Here is a 25213-nt window from a genome sequence, read left to right as displayed (position 1 = left end):
AAGCTCTGTGTGACTAGACCTCTAAGTAAATGCCCACCAAGGGCCACCCAGTGCACCACTAAGAGACGTAATCCCATATGCCAAGAAGGTGATTTATATAATACATCACATCCCTTTTCCAGGCAAACCACATGTTTTGGGTGTTCTGTTATCTGAGTTCATTCCCATTGGCATAAAATAAACTCTAAAACAACTAGTATATCCTAGCTTAAAAAAATCCTCAACCCCACATCCCACTTAAGCTACCACCCCATTTTTCTACTACTCTTAATAGCCAAACTTCTTAAGACTTCTATTCTCTCCTGTCTCTACCTCCTCACTTCCCAATCATTCGTCAACCTACCCCATCTTCCACATCTAACACTGTAATTCAAACTTTTTGGGGGGGTCAGTGCTACCAAAACCTCCAATGTGCCAATCCAATCAATGTTTTTTCATTCTCATCTTATTTAGCTTCTTGAAAGTATCTGACAATTGATCATATCCTCCTTTTTAAAACATGTTGCTTTCTTGCTTCCCAAAATGACACTCACTTCTGGGTTTTCTTCCTATGTCTTTGGCTTCTTCTTACTCAGTCCTGGATCCTCTTCTCCTCATTCTCTATATTTCCCCTAGGTGATTTCATGGTTTTAAAATATCATTTATATGCTGATGTGTCCCAAATGTATATCTTTAGCTTAGATTTCTCATCTGAGATACAAACTTATCTATTTACCTGCTTGCCCTACCTTTTTACTTGAACTTAAAATATCCAGAAATGAGTTCTTCAATCTTCCCCTTTTATATTTTCTTTTAATACTTCCTGTCTCAATAAAAAGCACCTCCACCCACCTAATTGCTTATGTCAGATATTTGTGAACTGCATAATAGTAAACCTTAAAAATATTTATTGTTTTAAAATGGGCTCTTTTATAGTCTTGACCAAAATTTTACTTTAAAGTTATAACCATATTTTCATAAAGATCACTGGTAAGAAACAATAATAGGAGACTTTATAAAAATAATCTTTATAAACTCAAGTGATACCATAGATATAGCCAAATATATGTACACTTTCCACCATAGATAGTATATATGTAATGTATTTCATTACAACTGCTATGGGCATGACATATAATACAAAAACTTATAAATTCAAAATTGATCATCATAAATTTACAAAGTATTGCTGCTTTGTTTAGCTATTTCTTCATTGAAAAATATGAAGCCATGTCTAAGTATTTATGGTCCTAAATTTAAGTAAAAATTTTTATTATCAAAGAAAAATATATTTTCCCATGATTTCTGACTAAAAAACTTTAAGGGCATATTTCTAAGTTTATCTATGTTATAACTGAAGAGAAGAAAACTTTTTTTAAACCAGACTTTAAAAAAAAAGTAACATCAGGGAAAAAAAAACAACTCACCAATTTTTTCATCCAAGCACATAATTTTCTCCTGAGTAAGCTGTAGCTCATATTTTTTCTTAGCAAGGTATCGTTGAGTATCAGAAAGATCTTTTTCTGTGTTTTCATATAAAAGTCTGTAAACATTTTAATAATGAAACTAATTCTGAAATTTTGTTTTATCAACTTTTTAGTGTATTTAAATCTAAAAACTTTTAAGAATACTAATGTACATTTTTTTCTTCTTAGTATTTTCATTATAAAAACACATTATAGGAGGTTTGAAATATAAAGGATAAAAAGGGATACTCAATCCGCCACTCCAACATAAGCAACTATTAGCATTTTGGTGTTCATTAGTTTGTATTTTTTTGGCTACACGTATTTTAAAGTTACCATATTCTAAATTCAAAACTGAATCCTGATTTTTTTCCACCTACACTTAATCTTTAATATTTTTTAGTCTTATTATTCAGCCCTCCAAATTATCATTTTTTGGCTGAAAAACCTTATATGAGCAGTAACCATTTACTTAAGTACTCCCCTAATATTAGACATTTAGGTTCATTTCAGGTTTTCACTATTACAAATAAATCTGTAATGAATAGCATTTCATTGAGTCCACAAACATTTATTAAGTGGCTAGTATGTACCAGGCACTAGGTGTTGAGGAAGCTATGGTGAACTAGGTGGGCAGTGGCCCTGGTCTCATGGAGTTCACAGTCAATAAACAAATATTAATAAGTAAACAGACTATAATTTCTGGAAATATGGAAGCTAGATAATCTGAAAGTCCTCTCACCACAAAACACTTACACATACTAAATATGATGTAAGAAGCATCCTTTTAAATGTATAGCAAAACTTAGAAGGATTTGTAAGGGAAGTCCCCTGGAGCCAAATCAGAGCAATAAGACAATGAACTGATGTTATGTTAGATAAAGTTGGGGTTTGCCTGTCTCTGTGGCCTAGAGTCTTGCCTTTTAACTCAGAAACAGAAGATGAGGCCACAGAGATGGCTGCAACACAAGTATTAGAACTAAGGTCCAGGAATTCCCTGGTGGTCCAGTGATTAAGACTCTGTGTTCTCACTGCTGAGGGCCCAGGTTTGATCCCTGGTTGGGGAATTAAGATCCCACAGGCCATGTGGCATGGCCAAAAAAGAAAAAAAAAAAAGAATTAAGATCCTCTACCATAAGGCCACTAAGGGCTACACTATTACTGGAGAGGACTAGAAGAAATCAGCTTGCCAAACATTGCTAGGGCCAGGGTAACAAAAATAACTAAAAGTCTTCATTGGGAATTCTCAACCTCAAGATAAGAAATCAAAATAAAATCTGGTTCCAGGATGGTCATATAATCTAGAACACTCAGTGGAAATAAAAGTTCTCTGGAGGGACATGTCCTCAACTCAGGCACAAACTAAACCTCAGACAAAGGTCTGTTGAAAATGAGCTCACAATTCAATCTCAAAAACACATTAAGAAACAACCCAAACTTAGTGGGAGTCAAAATACACACAAACTAAATTAAATCCCAAAGAACTTCAGATTATAGCATTATTAAATAGCAATTTAAAAAGTTTTAAATACTAAGACATAACATAAGTAATAGAATACACAATGAAAAGAAAAAAGAACCAGCAGATTTTTAAAAGAACCAAAGAGAACTTCAGGAAATTAAACTGAAGTCACTGAAATAAAACTTTTAAAAGGACAACATCAAATGACAAGTTTAAGAACAAAATAGACACAGCTAAAGAGACAATTAGTAAGATAGAAAGAAAAAAAAAAAAGCCAGATCAGAGGAAATTACCTATAATAGAGCACAGAAAAAAAAGATAGAAAAAATACAAAATAAAGTTTAAGAGACATAAAGAATAGAATGAGAAGGTCCAATATTCACCTAATAAAAATTCCACAAGAGAATAAACATAATATTCAAAGAAACAATGGCTCATATAATACATGAAATCTTAAACTAAAGAAACATCAATGAAAAACATAAACAGCAGCTTTGAGGGAATGTAAATCATGGGTAGAGCCAAAAAAAAAAGCTGTATCTATTAAGACAATTATAAATGGAGGAGGGTAAAAGTATTTAAAAGGACACAAGATTTCTACATTTAAACTGATAAAATGTGACACCCGTAGGCTGTGTGTATAATGTAATATCTAGAGCAACCAATGAAAACATCTACATAGAGATACTCAAAAGTATTAAAGATAGATCCAAATGAAATTCTTAAAAATGTTCAAGTAACCCACAGAAAGGTGGGAAAAAGAAAACAGAGATAAGAAAAACAAAGGGAAGAAACAAACAAAAAAACAAATAAAACAGGAGACTTGAGCCCTAACATATAATAATTACATTAAATACATAAGGTCTACCTTATTTGTGTTAGCTAAACACTAGAAACAATCAAAATGTCCCTCAATAGATGAATGGTTAAACTGTGGTACATCCATACCATGGAATACAATGATAAAAGTACACAAAACTATACATACACATTGAACTAGTGACAATTTCTGCTTCTGATATTGTACTATAGTTATATAAAATGTAATAGCTGGGAGAAATTGGGTGAAGGAATCTCTCTGTATTTTTGCAACTTCCTTTCACCCTAAATTATTTTAAATTTAAGAAGTAAAACAAATTCTCAAATCCAATCTGCACAACTAAAATAAATAAATAAAAATCTCAGGGTGGGGGGACTTCCCTGGTGTCACAGTGGTTGAGAGTCCACCTGCCGATGCAGGGAACACGGGTTCATGCCCCGATCTGGGAAGATCCCACATGCCGCGGAGTGGCTGGGCCCGTGAGCCATGGCCGCTGAGCCTGCGCATCCAGAGCCTGTGCTCCGTAACGGGAGAGGCCACAACAGTGAGAAGCCCACACACCGCAAAACAAACAAACAAACAAAATCTCAGGGTGGGAATTAGGAATCACTATTTTTTTTAAAGTTCCTTATTTGATTTCAATATGCAGCCAAGGTTGTTAAGGAGTGCCTCCTACTGCTGCTTCACCCAGGGGAGCAAAAGGTGAAAAACTGACAAAGCAGATGTTATGTAAGACAAAATGTTATTGCAATTTTATGGTGTCTCTCCCATCTTAGGACTCTTCCATCCCCCATAGTGTGAACTCAATGAGGCTGTTCCCCCCAAAGGACTGTATGACATAATAACTTATATCTCGATGGAAAAATGTGCTCACAGACCAAAATGACAAGACATTTGAAAAGACAAGTCATTTCAAAAGAAACAAAATATACTGATTACAGAATCCAGCAATAGCAGATATATTAGAAGAAACAGATCAAAAATTTTTAATTAGACTAATAAACATATTAAAAGAAAGAGAAAGATATCAGCAATATGAAAAAAGAACCAAGGGGAAAAACAGATGTGACAAGTATGAGAAATGTAATAGATGAAATTAAAAGAAAAAAAAAACAGATGGTGTAAATAGCAGAATGAATATAGCTGATCAATGAGTTAGCAAACTGAAAGACCAATTGAGGATATTTCTCAGAATGAAGTATAAAATGACAAATAAATTGAAAACATGAGGGCTCCCCTGGTGGCGCAGTGGTTGAGAGTCCACCTGCTGATGCAGGGGACACAGGTTCGTGCCCCGGTCCGGGAAGATCCCACATGCTGCTGAGCGGCTGGACCCATGAGCCATGGCCGCTGAGCCTGCACGTCCGGAGCCTATGCTCTGCAACGGGAGAGGCCACAACAGTGAGAGGCCCGTGTACCGCAAAAAAAAAAAAAAAAAAAAAAAAATTGAAAACGTGAGATGAAAAGTTAGAAGACTTACCAAACCTGACTTTAAGACTTACTATAGAAACCATAATAGAGAGCCCAGAAATAGGCTCACATTTATTCAGTCAATTAATTCTCAACAAAAAGCAATATAATGGGGAAAAGAAACAATTGGTATTGGAACAACTGAATTGCCATGTGGGGAAAAAAATGAATCTTGACCCCTACATCACACCACATACAAAAGACATAATATAAAAGCTAAAACTATCAATATAATGCTTTTGAGAGAAATCACAAACATACACATAAGAAGTTTTAACCAATTTTAGTAAATCAAATCCAAGGATATAGAAAAACTATAATACATCATGTCCAAGTGGAGTTAACTCAGGAATGCAAGGTTGGTTTACAATCTAAAATTATTTAATGTTATTCACCATATTAACACCCTAAAAAAAAGAAAAAAAAGCCATATGACCACATTAATAGATGCAAAATAGACATCTGACAAAACTCAATATCCACTCTTCATATGAACTCTCAGCAAATTAGGAATAGAACTTTTTCAATCTGATAATAGGCACCTACAAAGAGTCTACAGCAAACATCACAATGGTGAATGGTTGAATGCTTTCCCACTAAGATTAAGAATAAAACAAGGATGACTGTTCTCATCCTTCTATTCAACATTATACTAGAGGTTCTAGCCAGAGAAATAAGGCAAGAAAAAGAAACAGGCATTCAGATTGGAAAAGAAGAAGCAAAACTCTCTATTCACAGACAACATGATAATCTATGTAGAAAATCCTACTGAATCTACCAAAAAAAACTATCTTAACAAGTGAGTTTTAGCAAGATTGCAACATACAAGAGCAGTACACAAAAATCAATTTTGTTTCTTACACAGGAATACCTCATTTTATTGCATTTTGCTTTACTGCACTTTGCAGATATTGCAATTTTTTTTTTTACAAATTGAAGGTTTGTGGCAACCCTGCATCATACAAATCTATTAACACCATTTTTCTAACAGCGTTTGCTCACTTCATGTCTCTGTGTCACATCTTGGTAATTTTCAAAATATTTCAAACCCTCCACCAGCAAAAAGATTGACTTGCTAAAGGCTCAAATGATAGTTAGCATTTTTTAGCAATAAAGTCTTTTTATTTTATTTATTTATTTATGGCTGCGTTGGGTCTTCATTGCCGTGTGCGGGCTTTCTCTAGTTGCGGTGAGTGGGGGCTACTCTTTGTTGCAATGCACAGGCTTCTCATTGCAGTGGCTTCTCTTGTTGCAGAGCACAGGCTCTAGGCACACGGGCTTCAGTAGTTGCAGCACGCGGGCTCAGTAGTTGTGGCGCATGGGCTTAGGTGCTCCATGGCATGTGGGATCTTCCTGGACCAGGGCTTGAACCCATGTCCCCTGCATTGGTAGGCGGATTCTTAAACACTGTGCCACCAGGGAAGTCCAATAAAGTCTTTTTAAATTGAGGTGTGTACATTGTTTTTTAGACATAATGGTACTGCACACTTAAGAGACTACAGTATAGTGTAAACATAACTTTTATATGTACTAAGAAGCCAAACAATTTATGTGACTTGCTTTGTTGTGATATTTGCTTTATTGCAGTGGTCTGGAACAGAAGATGCAATATTTCCAAGGTCTGCTTGTAATAGCAAAAAAACAATAGGAAACTGAAATTTAAAAAGCATTTATAATAGCATAAAGAATGTGAAATACTTAGGTATAAATATGACAAAGGGTGTACAAGATTTGTACAATGAAAAAATATAAAACACTGTTGAGAGAAATTTTAAAAGATCTAAATAAATAGAGAGAGATTTTCTGTTTATGGATCAAAAGGCTCAATATTGTTCATAGTTAATTTTCCAAAACTGATCTGTAGATTCCACATAATTCTAAGCAAAATCCCAATAATAATTTGTATATGTTGACAAGATGATCCTAAAATTTATATGAAAATGTGAAGGATCTAGGACAGCCAAAACAATTTTGAAAATGAACTAAGTTGAAGGACTTAACAGTACTTGATTTCAAGACTAATTATGCAGCTTCAATTATCAAGACAGAGTGATACTAGCATAAAGATGGAGAAATAGATTGATGGAATAGAGTCCCGAAACAGACTCACATATGTGGTCAACCAATTTTTTCACTAAGATGCCAAGGCAATTCAGTGGATGAATGGATAATCTTAACAAATAACTAATGGATACCCATATACAAAAAACAAACAAAAAAACTACCTCTACTTTTATCTCATACTTTACACAAAAATTAATTCAAAAAGGATTACAGACCTTACATTTATGTAAGAGGTAGAACTATAAAACTGCTAGAAGCAAACACAGCAAAAATTTTTAGTGACCTTAGGTTTGGCAAAGATTTCTTAAATAGAACACAAAAAGCATGATATAAATGAAAAATAATTTCAATTGTGCTTCATCAAAATTTAAAGTCTTTGCTCATCAAAAGACACTGATAACAAAATAAAAAGGCAAGCTCTATACTGGGGCAAGATATTTGCAAAACATGTATCTGACAAAAAATTTGTATCTAGACCCTATAAAGGACTTTTATAAGTTAATGATAAAGAGATAAACAAACCAATAAAAATGGGCAAATACTTGAACAGATATTTCACTAAAGAAGATATATGAATGGCAAATAAGTAAATGAACAGATAATCAATATCACTGATCATTAGGGAAAAGCAAATTAAAACTATAGTCAGATACTACACACCCACTAGTATAACTAAAGTAAAAAGACAGATGATATCAAATGTTGATCAGGATATAACGCAACTGCACTCTCATGCACGGCTGGTGGGAATATAAAATGGTAAAACAATTTTGGAAAACAGTTTGGCTGCCCTGGAAGCTATCAGGGGAACCACCACTGTGTCCTTGGGTTATAGGATCAGGGCAGCAAGGATTTACAGTGGTACTTATCTGGCTTTTGGTGGAGAGCTGCCCTTGACAACGGAGACCAACATTCTGTGCACTATACTTGACTGTTACAAGATCCTACCTGATAACCCTCATTTAGTATGCATCTGGGAAAAAAAGCACCAATGCATAGTAAATCAACAGTAATAAAATATTTTAAAATATAGTTAAATTCTACTGTAGTCCAAGAAGAATCCCTTCAAAGGCCCTGACGGATTATTTTCTTAGCTTTCTTCTTGTAAAACACTTTTAAAATGCATGCTAATCATACTGCTCAATATCAAAAAAATAAACAACACAATCAAAAAATGGTAAGAAGATCTAAATAGACACTTCTCCAAAGACATACAGATGTCCAACAGGAACATTAAAAGATGCTCAACATCGCTAATTATTAAAGAAATGCAAATCAAAACTACAATGAGGTATCACCTCACACCAGTCAGAATGGCCATCATCAAAAAGTCTACAAATAATTAATGCTGGAGAGGGTGTGGAGAAAGAGGAACCCTCCTACACTGTTGGTGGGAATGTAAATTGGTATAGCCCCTATGGAGAACAGAATGGAGGTTCCTTAAAAAACTAAAAATAGAGCTACAGTATGATACTGAAATCCTACTCCTGGACATATATCTGGAGAAAACCGTACTGTGAAAAGATACATGTACCCCAATGATCACTGGCACACTCTTTACAATAGCCAAGACATGGAAGCAACCTAATTGTCCATCGACAGATGAATGGATAAAGAAGATGTGGTACATATATACAATGGAACATTACTCAGCCATAAAAAAGAATGAAATAATGCCATTTGCAGCAACATAGATGGACCTAGAGATCAGCATATTAAGTGAAGTAAGCCAGACAAAGACAAATATATGATGTCGCTTGTATGTGGAATCTAAAAAAAATGATCAAATGAACTTATTTACAAAACAGAAAGAGATTCACAGACATAGAAAACAAACTTATGGTTACCAAAGGGGAAAGAGGGGTGGGAGAAAGGATAAATTAGGAGGTTGGGATTAACATATACACACTACTATGTATAAAATAGATAACCAACAAGGACATACTGTAGAGCACAGGGTATTATACTCAATATTTTGTAATAACCTATAAGGGAAAAGAATCTGAAAAGGAATATATATATGTATATGTATATAACTGATTCACTGTGCTGTACACCTGAAACTAACACAATACTGTAAATCAACTCCATTAAAAAATTCTTTAAAAAATGGATGCTAATATAAGAGCCATAAATATATTGCAATAATAAGTATATCAATGCATATGATAATGAATGAGTCCAGAAAAGACAAGCGGAGGATGTGGCAAAACCTTCCGGTTTACACTGTGGCCGTCCTTATCCTGTTAAACTGCACTGCAGCCACATATCTTCCCAAATAGCCATAAGACCCCTGCACAACACAAGAATATACCTAATAAGAAAAAGGAAAAATGGAAAACTACATTCATAATCCGAAGTTCTCAGATTAGACCTTTAAATCACTGACCAATAAACCCACACCGAAAACAGACATTCAAGAAATAGAAACTTTAGAAATAAAGCTGGTAGCTTCTTTTGCAGACTCTTCTAACTCCAATATGAGAAAACAGGCACTCAGGAAAGTTGTTCAAGATATGTTTAGGAGTTGCTTTTACCGAAGCCCAAAGGGGCTTTGGTTAAGCTATCTAACATGGTTTTTATCAAATGCCTATTTTGGGGCTTAAAACCAACCCTCTGTGCAGCCTTAGTAGGAGGTGTTAAAAATCAGGGATCTGCCATGGGGGGCGATTCCCCTGATTTCTCTGTATGGTCTTATTCTCAAAACAAATTACCATTTAGTTCTCAAGTTGCACTCTCCATTAGAGCTCAGATGTATACACTTTTGTCATTTCTAAGGGAGACACTCATTCAGAGACACTCAAAATAATGCTCTTACACATAGTTGGTTATAATCAAGTAGACTCTCCAGAGAAACTCAAACCAGTGAAATAGAAAACTCTACAGACGACAGCACTGAAAAACCAAGCTGTAATGTATGGTGATCGTTTTTTATAGTTTCCACTCAGCATTTTAACAAATAATATTACAAGCAACAGTTTGATTAGCAGAGGCTGAAATTCATGCTTTGTTACCTCAGAATGATTCTAAGACTTAAAATTCAAGATGAGAAATCTGCACTTATTATAAACCTCACTGCACAGAATGCTTCCTTCACAAAATGACAGAATCAGAACCAAATCATAGATTTTTAAAGCGATTTTGGAAAATGTGTTATCAGGTGATTTGTCTGGCCAGAAATCAGATAGTGAGGGTTCTCAGTATGACGTTAATATGGGATCTGACATACAGTTGTCATCTCCAGCTCAGAGTCCTAGAATAGACTTTGGTTGTTTCCAAATTTGGACAATTATGGCTAAAGCTGCTATAAACACTGTATGTAGGTTTTTGTGTGGACATACATTTTCAACTCCTTTGGATAAATACCAACAAGCATTTAAGAAAATTGAAATTGTATCAAGTATCTTTTCCGACCACAACGCCATGAGACTAGATATCAATTACAGGAAAAGATCTGTAAAAAATACAAACACACGGAGGCTAAACAATACACTACTTAATAATGAAGTGATCACTGAAGAAATCAAAGAGGAAATAAAAAATACATAGAAACAAATGACAATGGAGACACAACGACCCAAAACCTATGGGATGCAGCAAAAGCAGTTCTAAGGGGGAAGTTTATAGCAATACAAGCCCACCTTAAGAAGCAGGAAACATCTCGATTAAAGAACCTAACCTTGCACCTCAAGCAATTAGAGAAAGAAGAACAAAAAAACTCCAAAGCTAGCAGAAGGAAAGAAATCATTAAAATCAGATCAGAAATAAATGAAAAAGAAATGAAGGAAACAATAGCAAAGATCAATAAAAGTAAAAGCTGGTTCTTTGAGAAGATAAACAAAATAGATAAACCACTAGCCAGACTCATCAAGAAAAAAAGGGAGAAGACTCAAATCAATAGAATTAGAAATGAAAAAGGAGAAGTAACAACTGACACTGCAGAAATAAAAAAGATCATGAGAGATTACTACAAGCAACTCTATGCCAATAAAATGGACAACCTGGAGGAAATGGACAAATTCTTAGAAATGCACAACCTGCCAAGACTGAATCAGGAAGAAATAGAAAATATGAACAGACCAACCACAAGTTATGAAATTGAAACTGTGATTAAAAATCTTCCAACAAACAAAAGCCGAGGACCAGATGGCTTCACAGGTGAATTCTATCAAACATTTAGAGAAGAGCTAACACCTATCCTTCTCAAACTGTTCCAAAATATAGCAGAGGGAGGAACACTCCCAAATTCCTTCTACAAGGCCACCATCACCTTGATATCAAAACCAGACAAGGATGTCACAAAGAAAGAAAACTACAGGCCAATATCACTGATGAACATAGATGCAAAAATCCTCAACAAAATACTAGCAAACAGAATCCAACAGCATATTAAAAGGATCATACACCATGATCAAGTGGGGTTTATTCCAGGAATGCAAGGATTCTTCAATATACACAAATCTATCAATGTGATAAACCACATTAATAAATTGAAGGAGAAAAACCATATGATCATCTCAATAGATGCAGAGAAAGCTTTTGACAAAATTCAACACCCATTTATGATAAAAACCCTCCAGAAAGTAGGCATAGAGGGAACTTTCCTCAACATAATAAAGGCCATATATGACAAGCCCACAGCCAACACTGTCCTCAATGGTGAAAAACTGAAAGCATTTCCACTAAGATCAGGAAGAAGACAAGGTTGCCCACTCTCACCACTGTTATTCAACATAGTTTTGGAAGTTTTAGCCACAGCAATCAGAGAAGAAAAGGAAATAAAAGGAATCCAAATCGGAAAAGAAGTAAAGCTGTCACTGTTTGCAGATGCCATGATACTATACATAGAGAATCCTAAAGATGCTACCAGAAAACTACTAGAGCTAATCAATGAATTTGGTAAAGTAGCACGATACAAAATTAATGCACAGAAATCTCTGGCATTCCTATATACTAATGATGAAAAATCTGAAATTGAAATCAAGAAAACACTCCCATTTACCATTGCAACAAAAAGAATAAAATATCTAGGAATAAACCTACCTAAGGAGACAAAAGACCTGTATGCAGAAAATTATAAGACACTGATGAAAGAAATTAAAGATGATACAAATAGATGGAGAGATATACTATTCTTGGATTGGAAGAATCAACATTGTGAAAATGACTCTACTACCCAAAGCAATCTATAGATTCAATGCAATCCCTATCAAACTACCACTGGCATTTTTCACAGAACTAGAACAAAAAATTTCGCAATTTGTATGGAAACACAAAAGACCCCGAATAGCCAAAGCAATCTTGAGAACGAAAAACGGAGCTGGAGGAATCAGGCTCCCTGACTTCAGACTATACTACAAAGCTACAGTAATCAAGACAGTATGGTACTGGCACAAAAGCAGAAAGATAGATCAATGGAACAGGATAGAAAGCCCAGAGATAAACCCATGCACATATGGACACCTTATCTTTGATAAAGGTGGCAGGAATGTACAGTGGAGAAAGGACAGCCTCTTCAATAAGTGGTGCTGGGAAAACCGGACAGATACATGTAAAAGTATGAGATTAGATCACTCCCTAACACCATACACAAAAATAAGCTCAAAATGGATTAAAGACCTAAATGTAAGGCCAGAAACTATCAAACTCTTAGAGGAAAACATAGGCAGAACACTCTATGACATAAATCACAGCAAGATCCTTTCTGACCCACCTCCTAGAGTAATGGAAATAAAAACAAAAATAAACAAATGGGACCTAATGAAACTTCAAAGCTTTTGCACAGCAAAGGAAACCATAAACAAGACGAAAAGACAACCCTCAGAATGGGAGAAAATATTTGCAAATGAAGCAACTGACAAAGGATTAATCTCCAAAATTTACAAGCAGCTCATGCAGCTCAATAACAAAAAAACAAACAATCCAATCCAAAAACGAGCAGAAGACCTATATAGACATTTCTCCAAAGAAGATATACAGATTGCCAACAAACACATGAAAGAATGCTCAACATCACTAATCATTAGAGAAATGCAAATCAAAACTACAATGAGATATCATCTCACACCAGTCAGAATGGCCATCATCAAAAAATCTAGAAACAATACGTGCTGGAGAGGGTGTGGAGAAAAGGGAACACTCTGGCACTGCTGGTGGGAATGTGAATTGGTTCAGCCACTATGGAGAACAGTATGGAGGTTCCTTAAAAAACTACAAATAGAACTACCATATGACCCAGCAATCCCACTACTGAGCATATACCCTGAGAAAACCAAAATTCAAAAAGAGTCATGTACCAAAATGTTCATTGCAGCTCTATTTACAATAGCCTGGAGATGGAAACAACCTAAGTGCCCATCATCGGATGAATGGATAAAGAAGATGTGGCACATATATACAATGGAATATTACTCAGCCATAAAAAGAAATGAAATTGAGCTATTTGTAATGAGGTGGATAGACCTAGAGTCTGTCATACAGAGTGAAGTAAGTCAGAAAGAGAAAGACAAATACCGTATGCTAACACATATATATGGAATTTAAGGGAAAAAAATGTCATGAAGAACCTAGGGGTAAGACAGGAATAAAGACACAGACCTACTGGAAAACGGACTTGAGGATATGGGGAGGGGGAAGGGTGAGCTGTGACAGGGGAAGAGAGAGTCATGGACATATACACACTAACAAATGCAAGGTAGATAGCTAGTGGGAAGCAGCCGCATGGTACAGGGACATCGGCCTGGTGCTTTGTGACCGCCTGGAGGGGTGGGATAGGGAGGGTGGGAGGGAGGGAGATGCAAGAGGGAAGAGATATGGGAACATATGTATATGTATAACTGATTCACTTTGTTATAAAGCAGAAACTAACACACCATCGTAACGCAATTATACCCCAATAAAGATGTTAAAAAAAAATACCAACAAGCATGATTGCTGGTTTATATGATAAGAGTATGTTTAGTTTTGTATGAAACTGCCAAACAGCCTTACAGAGTGACTGTACCATTTTGAATTCCCACCAGCAATGAATAAGAATTCCTGTTGACACACATCCTCACCAGCATTTACTGTGTTTCCGATTTTGGCCATTCTAATAGATATGTATTGGTATCTCATTGTTGTTTTTAATTTGAATTTCCAGATGACATATGATGTGGAACATCCTTTTATATGCTTATTTTCCATCTGTATAACTTCTTTGGTGAGATGTCTGTAAAGGTCTTTGGCCCATTTTTTAAGTGGGTTATTTCTTATTGTTGAGTTTTTTAAAAGTTCTTTGTATGTTTTGGAAAACCTATCTATCTATTATTAAGGTACAGTTGATGTACAATATTATATAAGTTTCATGTGTGTAACATAGTGATTCACAATTTTTAAAGGTTTATGCCATTTATAGTCTGATTTATTTCACTTAGCATAATACCCTCCACGTCCATCCATGTTGTTACAAAGGGCAAAATGGCAAAATTTCTTATATTGTATATTCATATTCATGAATATATATATGTATATATTCCCATACATATATATACACACAGACATATATATACCACATCTTCTTTATCTATTCACCTGTTGATGGACACAGGTTTTCTCCCTATCTTGGCAACTGTAAATAAAGATTCTAGGAACACTGGGCTGAATGTATCTTTTTTTTTTTTTGATTTATAGTCATTCTTTTTATCTTTTTAATTTTATTTATTTATTTATTTATGGCTGTGTTGGGTCCTCATTGCTGCATGTGGTCTTTAGTTGCGATGAGCGGGGGCTACTCTTTGTTGCAGTGTGAGGGCTTCTCATTGTGGTGGCTTCTCTTATTGCGGAGCATGGGCTCTAGGTGCGTGGGCTTCAGTATTTGGGTTATGCGGGCTCTAGAGCACAGGCTCAGTAGATGTGGCACACGGGCTTCGTTGCTCCACGGCATGTGGGATCTTCCCAGACCAGGGCTCGAACCCGTGTTCCCTGCATTGGCAGGCGGATTCTTCACCACTGCACCACCAGGGAAGCCCCTGCATGTATCTTTTCAAATTATTATTTTCATTTTCTTCAGATAAATACCCAGGAGTGGAATTGCTGGGTCATATGGTAGTTCCATTTTTATCAATAGTTTCTTGAGAAACCTCTATACTGTTTTCCATAGTGGCTGCATCAATTTCCGTTTCCAGTGCACAAGGGTTCCCTTTTCTCCACATCCTCCCCAACATTTGTTATTTGTGGTCTTTTGGATGATGAGCATTCTGACAGGTATGAGCTGATATCTCATTGTGGTTTTAATTTGCATTTCTCTGATGATTAGTGATGTTGAGCATCTTTTCATGTGCCTGTTAGCCATCTGTATGTCTTCTTTGGAAAAATGTCTATTCAATTCTTCTGACCATTTTTAAATTGAGTTGTCTTTTTAAAATTGAGTTGTGGATAGCAGTTTTTATCAGAGATGTCTTTTTTTTTTTTTTTTTTTTTGAGGTACACAGGCCTCTAACTGTTGTGGCCTCTCCTGTTGCAGAGCACAGGCTCCAGATGCGCAGGCTCAGTGGCCATGGCTCATGGGCCCAGCCGCTCCGCGTCACATGGGATCTTCCCAGACTGGGGCACGAACCCATGTCCCCTGCATCGGCAGGCAGACTCTCAACCACTGTGCCACCAGGGAAGCCCCAGAGGTGTCTTTTGCAAATACTTTCTTCCAGTCTCTGGCTTGTCTTCTCACCTACTTGACATTGTGTTGTGTGGAGTAGAAGTCTTTAATTTTAATGAAGTACAGTTTATCAATTATTTATTTCATGGATTGTGCTTAAGGGCTGTATCTAAAAAGTAATCACCATACCCAAGATCATCTACGTTTTCTCCTATGTTATCTTCTAGATGTTTCATAGTTTTGCATTTTACATTTAGGCCTATGATTCATTTTGTGTTAATATGAAAGGTGTAATGACTCTGTCTAGATTCTTTGTTTCTTTGTGTATGGGTGGGGTTTTGTTTGTTTTGGGATTTTTTTTGTTGTTGTTGTTGTGTTTTGGTTTTTTTGCACATGGATGTCCAGTTTTTCCAGTACCATTTGTTGAAAAGACTGTCTTTGCTTTATTGTATTGCCTTTGCCTTTATCAAAGATCACTTGACTATATTTATCTGGATCTATTTCTGGGCTCTCTATTCTGTTCCATTGGTTTGTCTGTTCTTTTGCCAATACCACACTGTCTTGATTACTGTAGTCTTACAGTAAGTCCTAAGTCAGGTAGTGTCAGTACTCCAATTGTGTTTCTTCAGTATCTTTTAATTCTTTACCTCTCCATATAAAATAGAATCCATTTGTTAATATACACAAAATAATTTGCTGCAATTTTGATCAGAATTGCACTGAATCTGTAGACCAAGCTGGGAAGAGCTGACATCTTGACAATATTGAGTTTTCCTTTCCATGAATATGGAATATCTCTTCAGTTATTTAGTTCTTCTTTGATTTCATTCACCAGTTTTGTAGTTTTCCTCATATAAATTTTACACAAAGTTTATTAGATTTAACTTAAGTATTTCTTTTGGAGGGGGTGCTCATATAAATGTGCTTTTAATTTCAAATTCCACTTCTTCATTGCTAATAAATAGTGAAGCAACTGACTTTGTATATTAACCTTGTATCCTGCAACCTTGTTATAAATGTTTATTAGTTCCAGATTTTTTTGTTTATTCTTTTGGATTTTCTAGGATATCATGTCATCTAGATTAGATTTTAATATTGAAATATTTTTAGCTTCAAATATCCAAATTTAAACCAAACCAGTTTTAGAATCACTGGACACGGAGACCCAAACTAACTTTTTAGTAACAGATAACTCTATCGATCATTCAACTCCATGGGATATTCTAACTTCTTGGGCCTAGAGATGTTTGATGTACAAATGCAGACATAGAGACCTTTTTTTCAAAATGATATGCTTCTAGGAAATATTCTGACAACACTCCAGCTTTTTAGAAGTGTTGATTTATCTGACATCAAAATCCAAACAGAAGAACTTCTACTACTAAAATATACCTGTTTAGAAAGAAAAGTTCGTGTAAGCAGTATAGAAACACAGAAAATAAGTATTGGTTTTGAAACCTGGAGATTTTTTTTTTCACTAGCAATGAAACATAAACAGCAATAGATACATTTCTTTCTGGCTGGTTCAACCTGAACACTGTGGAACCTCAGTTTAGAGTTATAGAAACCTAAGCATGTGCTGAACTGTGCTCAGGACTTAACTTCTAACGAGTGGAGTTCACATGTGGGATAAACTTAAAATTTTTCTCATGAACTGACAAAATGGAAAACAGAGACAATGGTATTTTAACTATGCATAGGTTCATTATAATTCTTTGCCTTTTGTACACATATATATGAAATCTATGATAAATGTGAGTGCGTTATAAAGACATTGACCTATTAAAATAAATGGACAGCTGACTTCTCAGCAGAAATAATTTAAGTCAGAAGACAGTAGGATATCATCAAAGTGTTAAAATAAAAATAATTCCCAAACTGTAGAATTCTCTACCTAGCAAAAATATCCTTCAGTACAGTAAGGTTGCAATAGAGGTAGTGAGAAACACTCAGCTTTTGGATACATTTTGCAGACAAAATCAACTGGATTGTATATGGGTATATGAAAGAGAAATCATGGATCACTTCAAGGTTTCCGTATGAATGGAGTTTCCATTGACTGAGATGAGAAGACTGAAAGAGCGGGTTTGGGTTTGTGTGTGTCAGAGGGGGAAGGGTGGAGAAACTCCAGTTTGGAAATGTTAATTTTGAGAGGCCTATTAGACATCCTAGTGAAGATGACAAGAATGTGGTTGGACACTCAAGTTTACAGTCCAACAGAGAAGTCCAGGCTACAGATACACATTTGAGAGTCAAGAGTAAATACATGAGAGTGAATGAGATCACCTAAGGATGAGTATAGATATAAAAAAGAAGCAGTCTAAGGACTGAACTCAGGGACACTTCCAACATTTGGAGGTAAGGAGATAAGGAAGAACTATCAGGAAAGACTGAATAGGACAACCCAAGAGATAAAAAGAAAATCAAATGAGCATGGTATCTCAGAAGCCAAATGAACATGTGTTTAAAGGAGCAGAGAAAGAGAACGTAAGTGATCAACTTTGCCAAATGTTGCTGATAGGTCAAATAAAATGAAGACTGATAACTGACCACTGCATTGAGCAACATGAAAGTAAATATTACCTTGAAAAGAAGTTTTGATAGGATGGTGAGGGAGAAAGGCAGATTATAGTAGGTTCAAGAGAAAACAAGAAGTGAGACATTGGAGCCAGAAGTTCAGGCAACTCTTTCAGTGAAATTCCTGTAAATGAGACACAAGATTTAGTACAAATATAGGACATCTGAATAACATGATTACAAATCTGATTACAAAGGGACAAAAACAATGCACCAACTATTTCAGAATTTATAATTTCTCAAGTATACACAGATCACTACCAAAAACTGACCATAAAATAGAGAATAACAAATTTCAGAAATTTTAAATCTAACAGTATGTTAACAAAACAATGTAATTAAGCAAGAAATCAATCACAAAGGGAAAATTCGTTATGTTTTTTGGATATTTAAAATCACACTTATAAATAACCAATGGATCAAATAAAAAGTCATAATGGAAATTAGAAAATATTTTATAAAGAAAGAAGTACATACCAAAACTTATAGCTTACATTAAAAGAAATATTTTGAGAATATATGGCCTTAAATGTTTATATGAGAAAAAAGACTTAAAAGTAATAAATGTAAGCATCCACCTTAAGAAATTAAAAAATAGAAAATAAATTTAAAGAAAATAGAAGAAAGGAAATAATAAAGAACAGAAGTTAATGAACTAATAAGACAAACAATAGGGAAATTGGTCCTTTGAAAAGACTAATAACAGACTAGAAGAAGAGCAAATCACTACTGATTCTGTGGACGGTAAAATGTTGATAGAATATTGTATACAACATTACTCTAAAAATGTTTTAAAATTTAGGGAAAATGGACAAATGCCACAAAAATATATATTTTGAAAGGCATAAGAAGAAATTTGATTGTCCCTTTTTCCATTAAACAAATAAAATAAAAGCTTCCCTCAAAGAAAACTTGAGACCTAATTGGCTTCACTGGGAAGTAATAAATTATTCCAGATAATGAAAGAAGACAAAATGAATTGGAAAGATTATTATAAAGTTTATATTACCTTGATACCAAAATCTGATTTAAAAAACCCCCAAGATTGGCAAATTATTAGCCAATCTCATTTATAAAATTAGAGTTGAAAAATATTTTAAACAAAGCATTAGTTAACTGAGACCAGAAATTTATAAAAAGTATAATAATACCCTGACCAATCTGACAAAGCACATCCATTCCTGAAAAAACACTCTCAGTAATCCACAAATAGAAGGAAACCTCTTCATTATGATAGAAAACATCTGGGAAAAACATGAAGCTAACATCATACCAACTATTGAGAGTCTGAATGCTTCCCCTAAGATGTGGAACAAGACAAGGATGTCCACTTCACCAATTCCATTCAACAAATCACTGGATGTTCTAGCCAGTGCAATAAGGCAAGAAAAATAAAGGGAAAAAAAGCATGCAACTTGAACAAGTAAAAGGGTCTTTATTTGCAGATGATCTAATTATCTATGTAGAAAATTGAATGGAATCTATAAAAAGGCTACTAGAACTAAAAGGTATATTTAGCATCGTTGTAGAATACTGGATAAATAAAAATAAATTGTAGGACTTTTGGTTTTAGCCCTGACATGTAAAGAGCTTAGGAGCCATCATTCCCATTGTTATGGGGGAAATAAAGATGAAAAAGCTGAGAATCAAAGACTTTTCATGGACATATCAGAGTAGTGAGTTGCAAGACAAATCACCACCCCAAAAACTGAAAAGTATGGCAAATTAGGAGACTTACAACTGAGATCTGCTTATCTAAAGCGGAAGTCATTAGAATTATAATTGGTTAAGAACATTTAAACAATAAACACTTCATCAAAGATATACAGATGGCAAATAGCAATATGAAAAGATGTTCCACATTACTTGTCATTAGAGAATTGCAAATTAAAACAATGAGATATCACTACACACTTATAATGGCTAAAATACAAAAGTCTGACAATACCAAATGCTGACAAGGATGTGGAGCAACAGAAAGTCTCCTTCACTGCTGATGGGAATGCAAAATTTTACAGTCACTTTGGAAGAGAATTTGGCAGTTTCTTACAAAGCTAAATAAGTTTTTCTATATATGATTCAGCAATTGTGCTCCTAGGTATTTCCTGAACTGATCTGAAAACTTCTGTCCACACAAAAACCTGCACATGAAAGTTTATAGCAGCTTTATTCACAACTGACAAAAACTGGAAGCAACCAAGACGACCTTCAATAGATGCATGGATAAACACAATGTGGTACATATATATGACTGAATATTATTCAATGGGAAGAAATGAGGTATCAAGGTATGAAAAGACATGGATGAACCTTAAATGCACATTACTAAGTGAAAGAAGCCAGTCTGAAAAGGCTATGTGCTGTATGATTTCAATTATATGACATTCTGGATAAGGCAAACATTACCTCAGCCAGGCAACCAAAGTCAAAATCAACAGTAATGAATCATATCAATAAGATGTACTCATGACACCCTGGGTATCTGTGTATACTAAAATGGCACTTTAATTCTGTGATCTTTCTCTCAAAAACATTACCCAACCTAATCATGAGAAAACCATCAGACAAACCCCAACTGAGAGATATTCTACAAAATACCTGATCAGTACTCCTCAAAACTGTCAAGGTCATCAAAAACAAGGAAAGTCTGAGACTGCCAAGAGAAGCCTAAGGAGACATGACAACTAAATATAATGTGATATCCTGGATGGGATCCTGGAACAGAAAAAGGACATTAGGGAAAAACTAAGGAAATCTGAATAAATTACAGACTTTAGTTAATTATAGTGTATCAATGTTGAGTCATTAATTTTAACAAATGTACCATACTAATGTAAGATGTTATTAACAGAGGAAATTGGGTGTGAGGTACGTAGGAACTTTTCACTATCTTCACAATTTTTCTGTAAATCTAAAACTGTTATATAATACAAAGTTTATTTTTTAAAAACAATCGTATTGATATTTTCATATACAAGCAATAAACAATCAGTGAAATTCTAAAATTCCACTTACAACAGCATCAAAAAATGGAAAATACTTAGGGATAAATCTTACAAAAGAAATGAGAGATCTATATGTATAAAACATTGCAGAGGGAAATTAAAGACCTAAATAAAGAAATGGAAAGTGTTCACGAGTGGGAGTTTTTCCCCAATTCCAATCAAATCCCCAAGCAGGCTTTTGTGTTTACACTATGAAGCTAATTCTAAAATTAAAATAAAATGCAAAGGAACCAGAATAGCCAAAACAACTTTGAGAAAGAACAAAGTTGGAGGACTAACATTACCTAATTTGAGGATTAAAAAAAAAAAAAAGGAATCAGGAATGTTGTATTGGCATCAAGATATATATAGATCCACCAAACAAAATAGATAATCAAGAAACAGACCTAAACATATATGGACAATTGACTTACTACAAAGGTACAAAACAATTCAGTGTAGACAAGTAAGGAAAGTTTTTCAACAAATGGTGCTGGAACAATTGGATATCCATATGCAAAAAAACTGAACTTTGAGCTACACCTTGTACTATATACAAAAATTAACTTGCATAGATTTAAATTTAAGAACTGAAACTATAAAACTGCTAGAAGAAAACACAGGAGAAAAATCTCATCTTAGGCTTGACAACCATTTCTTTAAAAGAACACAAAAGCTGGATATAAATTTTTAAAAATCAATAAGTTTTGCTTAATCAAAAATCAAAAACATTTCCTCTTTAAAAGACACTTAAGAAAATAAAAAGGCAGGCCATAGACTGGGAAAAAAATATTTGCCAAACATATATGTACCTAACAAAGGACTTTTATCTAGAATATAGAGAGGATGTTTATGACTTAATACTATAAAAAACTCAATAAAAGTGTGCAAAAGTTCTGAACAGACACTGAAGAAGATATATGTATGGCACATAAGGACATGAACGGATGCTCAAAATTACTAGTTATTAGAGAAGGCAAATCAAAATCATAATACGTACCTATTAGGATGGCTAAAACTATAAAGATACTGCATACCAAGTGTTGGTGAGGATATGTAACAACTAGCACTCACACACTGCTGGTGCAAATGTAAAATAAAATAATACAACCACTCTGGAAAACAGTTTAATGGTTTCTTCAAAAGTTAAACATATATCCATCATATGACTCAGTCTTAGGTATTTACCCAAGAGAAATAAAAGCATATGTCCACACAAAGACCCATATAAGAATACTCATAACAGTTTTATTTGTTATAGGCCTAAACTGGAAGCAACTGAAATATTTATGTGGTATATTCATACAATGGAATACTACTCAGTAATAAAAAGGAATAAACTATTGATTATATGTGACAACATGGATAAATCTCAGAATAATGATGCTGAGTGAAAGTAGCCCAACAAAAGAATATATACTGTATGATTTCACTTATACAACATTTTAGAAAATCCAAACAAATCTCTATGATAGAAGCCAAATCAGTGGTTGCCTGGGGAGGGCAGGGTAGGGGAGAGGTTAGAGGAGTACAAGAAGACTTTGTGGAGTGATAGATAGGGCCACTATCTTGAGGGTGGTGACGGTTTTACAGGTACACACACATGTCAAAACTTACCACACTGAATACTTTAAATATGTGTAGTTTACTGTACATATATCAATTAAACTTGAATAATACTGTTAAAACTGTATACAAAAAAACCTCTAACTTATTGTACATTTATCTGTTAGAATATTTTAATAAACCACGATAATGCTTTCAAAGAATTTCTAATGACATGTGTAAATGTTTATGGTATACAATTAAGTGAAATTGGCCAAATATATAACTTAATATAGGATGATATCAATTACATAGAAAGCTTTTATACACACAGATAGATCTATTTCTGGTTAGAAAAATGATCTATATTAATAATAGTTTTCCCTGGGTTATGGAATCATGGGTGATTTAAATTTCCTGTATGCTTTTCTCTATTTTCCAAAGTTTTCTTTGTTGTCCTTCTTATTTTATTACTATTTTTATTTTACCTGAGCTTGCAATATCCTTTTAAGCAGGAAAGTAAAAAATAAATGAAGGGAAAAAATTTAAGTGACTCTCTGTCCTGACAAGTGATTCCAATATATGCACCACAGACCCGTGAAAGACCAAAGAGGGGATTCTGGGAATTCACATATGAACCAAATATTATCTGTAGATTTAATAATATACTTCATACTCATATGAACTATTATATTTCATATGTTCATAGATGCACTGAAATTCAACCTTACTGAATCTGTAGAATGTCTATTTCTCACATCAATAGATACTACAAGTAAAGCATTAACATGGAGGTCTTCAAACACTTATTCCCCTACGTCATTGCCTGTAGGTTGCTTCAATTGGAATATCTTCTGCTACCTTTCTGCAATATGTAGAAGTGCTAAGCACAGTACGTAGCATTCAATTAATAGAAGTTCTATTACATATTCCTATTTCTCTACTATGGCTTTTATTACATGCTAAACTACCCCTTTCCTAAGCTACTATCAAACCGGTGCTTTGTGCTTTCTTATATCGTTCAGATCCCAGAACATAACTAAAGTTATAAGGTAAATAAAACAGTGAGGGCTTCCCTCGTGGTGCAGTGGTTAGGAATCCACCTGCCAATGCAGGGGACATGGGTTCGAGCCCTGGTCTGGGAAGATCCCACATGCCACAGATCAACTAAGCCTGTGCCCCACAACTACTGAGTCCGCGCGCCACAACTACTGAAGCCCGCACGCCCTAGAGCCCATGCTCCACAACAAGAGAAGCCACCACAATGAGAAGCCCACGCACCGCAACGAAGAGTAGCTACCGCTCGCTGCAACTAGAGAAAGCCTGCGTTCAGCAACAAAGACCCAATGCAGCCAAAACTAAATAAATAAAATAAAAAATAAATTAAGCAGTGAAATACCAAAGTCAAATATGCTCTTTACACAGGAGGGCTGTGTAAAAGCTATTTCAGCCAAACATTGAGGCCTTCTGCAAATATAAGATTAAGATTACTAGTTAAGTGTGGCATTCCCAGTCTGTGACTGACCTTCAGGAAATCATTTAATGTCTGCTAAGGTGTCTATGACTGCTTCATAATAATCCTCTCAGAAAATAAAGTCAACAAATAACTTAATTATCACTATAAAATACATTACAAAAAGCAGAGCTATTATTTATAGTTAAACTATTAGTTGTTTAATGGTAATTGAGTTTACCTCAAAGAATTATTCTCTACTTTTTGTCTGCCAAGTTCACTTTCGGTATCCATTGCCTTTCTTGCTAGTGATTTCATTTCTTTTTCCACAGTGGTTATGGTTTCCTTCATCAAAGTCATATTTGACATTTGTTCCATACGTTCATCATCAAGCTATACAAGCAGAATGACAAAGTTACTGCCATCACTAAAAACGTTTCAGTAATCTTCCTAAAGAGACATCCTTTCTCTGTACAAACCGGTATATAAGATTCACACAATGAGATGATCAGATTAGACTTAAACGTTGCAGGAGGCTGTACGGACAAGGCGACCATGGAGCAGGAACTCAGACAAGCCACTGCACAGCTTTTCCATAAAGCCTATCACAGTATACACATCTATATTTTCAGTCTGGTTCAGCTGGACTATAGCACACACAGCTTATCTGCAAAAGGATTTCTTATTTGTTGCTCAGCATTAACAAATTACATATATAAAGTGGGATTATGAAAAATAATGTTTTTCTCCTGTCTACTGCT

At 34.8% G+C, this 25213-nt stretch overlaps 1 protein-coding gene across 16 annotated transcripts in view; it reads right to left on the bottom strand.

The window, feature by feature from the left end:
* The window catches only part of TSGA10 (testis specific 10), a 106069-nt gene that overhangs the window by 42376 nt on the left and 38480 nt on the right, over positions 1–25213 (bottom strand). For all 16 annotated transcript variants that reach the window (XM_033401817.2, XM_049696213.1, XM_033401809.2 and 13 more), the window contains 2 exons: positions 24694–24845; positions 1407–1522 (listed from right to left, as the gene is read on the bottom strand). In XM_033401817.2, coding sequence (XP_033257708.1) covers positions 1407–1522; positions 24694–24845 — 268 coding nt within the window. The remainder of the gene's footprint in view (positions 1–1406; positions 1523–24693; positions 24846–25213) is intronic.

This window comes from Orcinus orca, chromosome 13 (assembly GCF_937001465.1).
Source record: "Orcinus orca chromosome 13, mOrcOrc1.1, whole genome shotgun sequence".
NCBI classification, from domain to species: domain Eukaryota; kingdom Metazoa; phylum Chordata; class Mammalia; order Artiodactyla; family Delphinidae; genus Orcinus; species Orcinus orca.
Note: the sequence above shows the minus strand (reverse complement) of the source record. Positions and strands in the feature narration are given on the sequence as shown.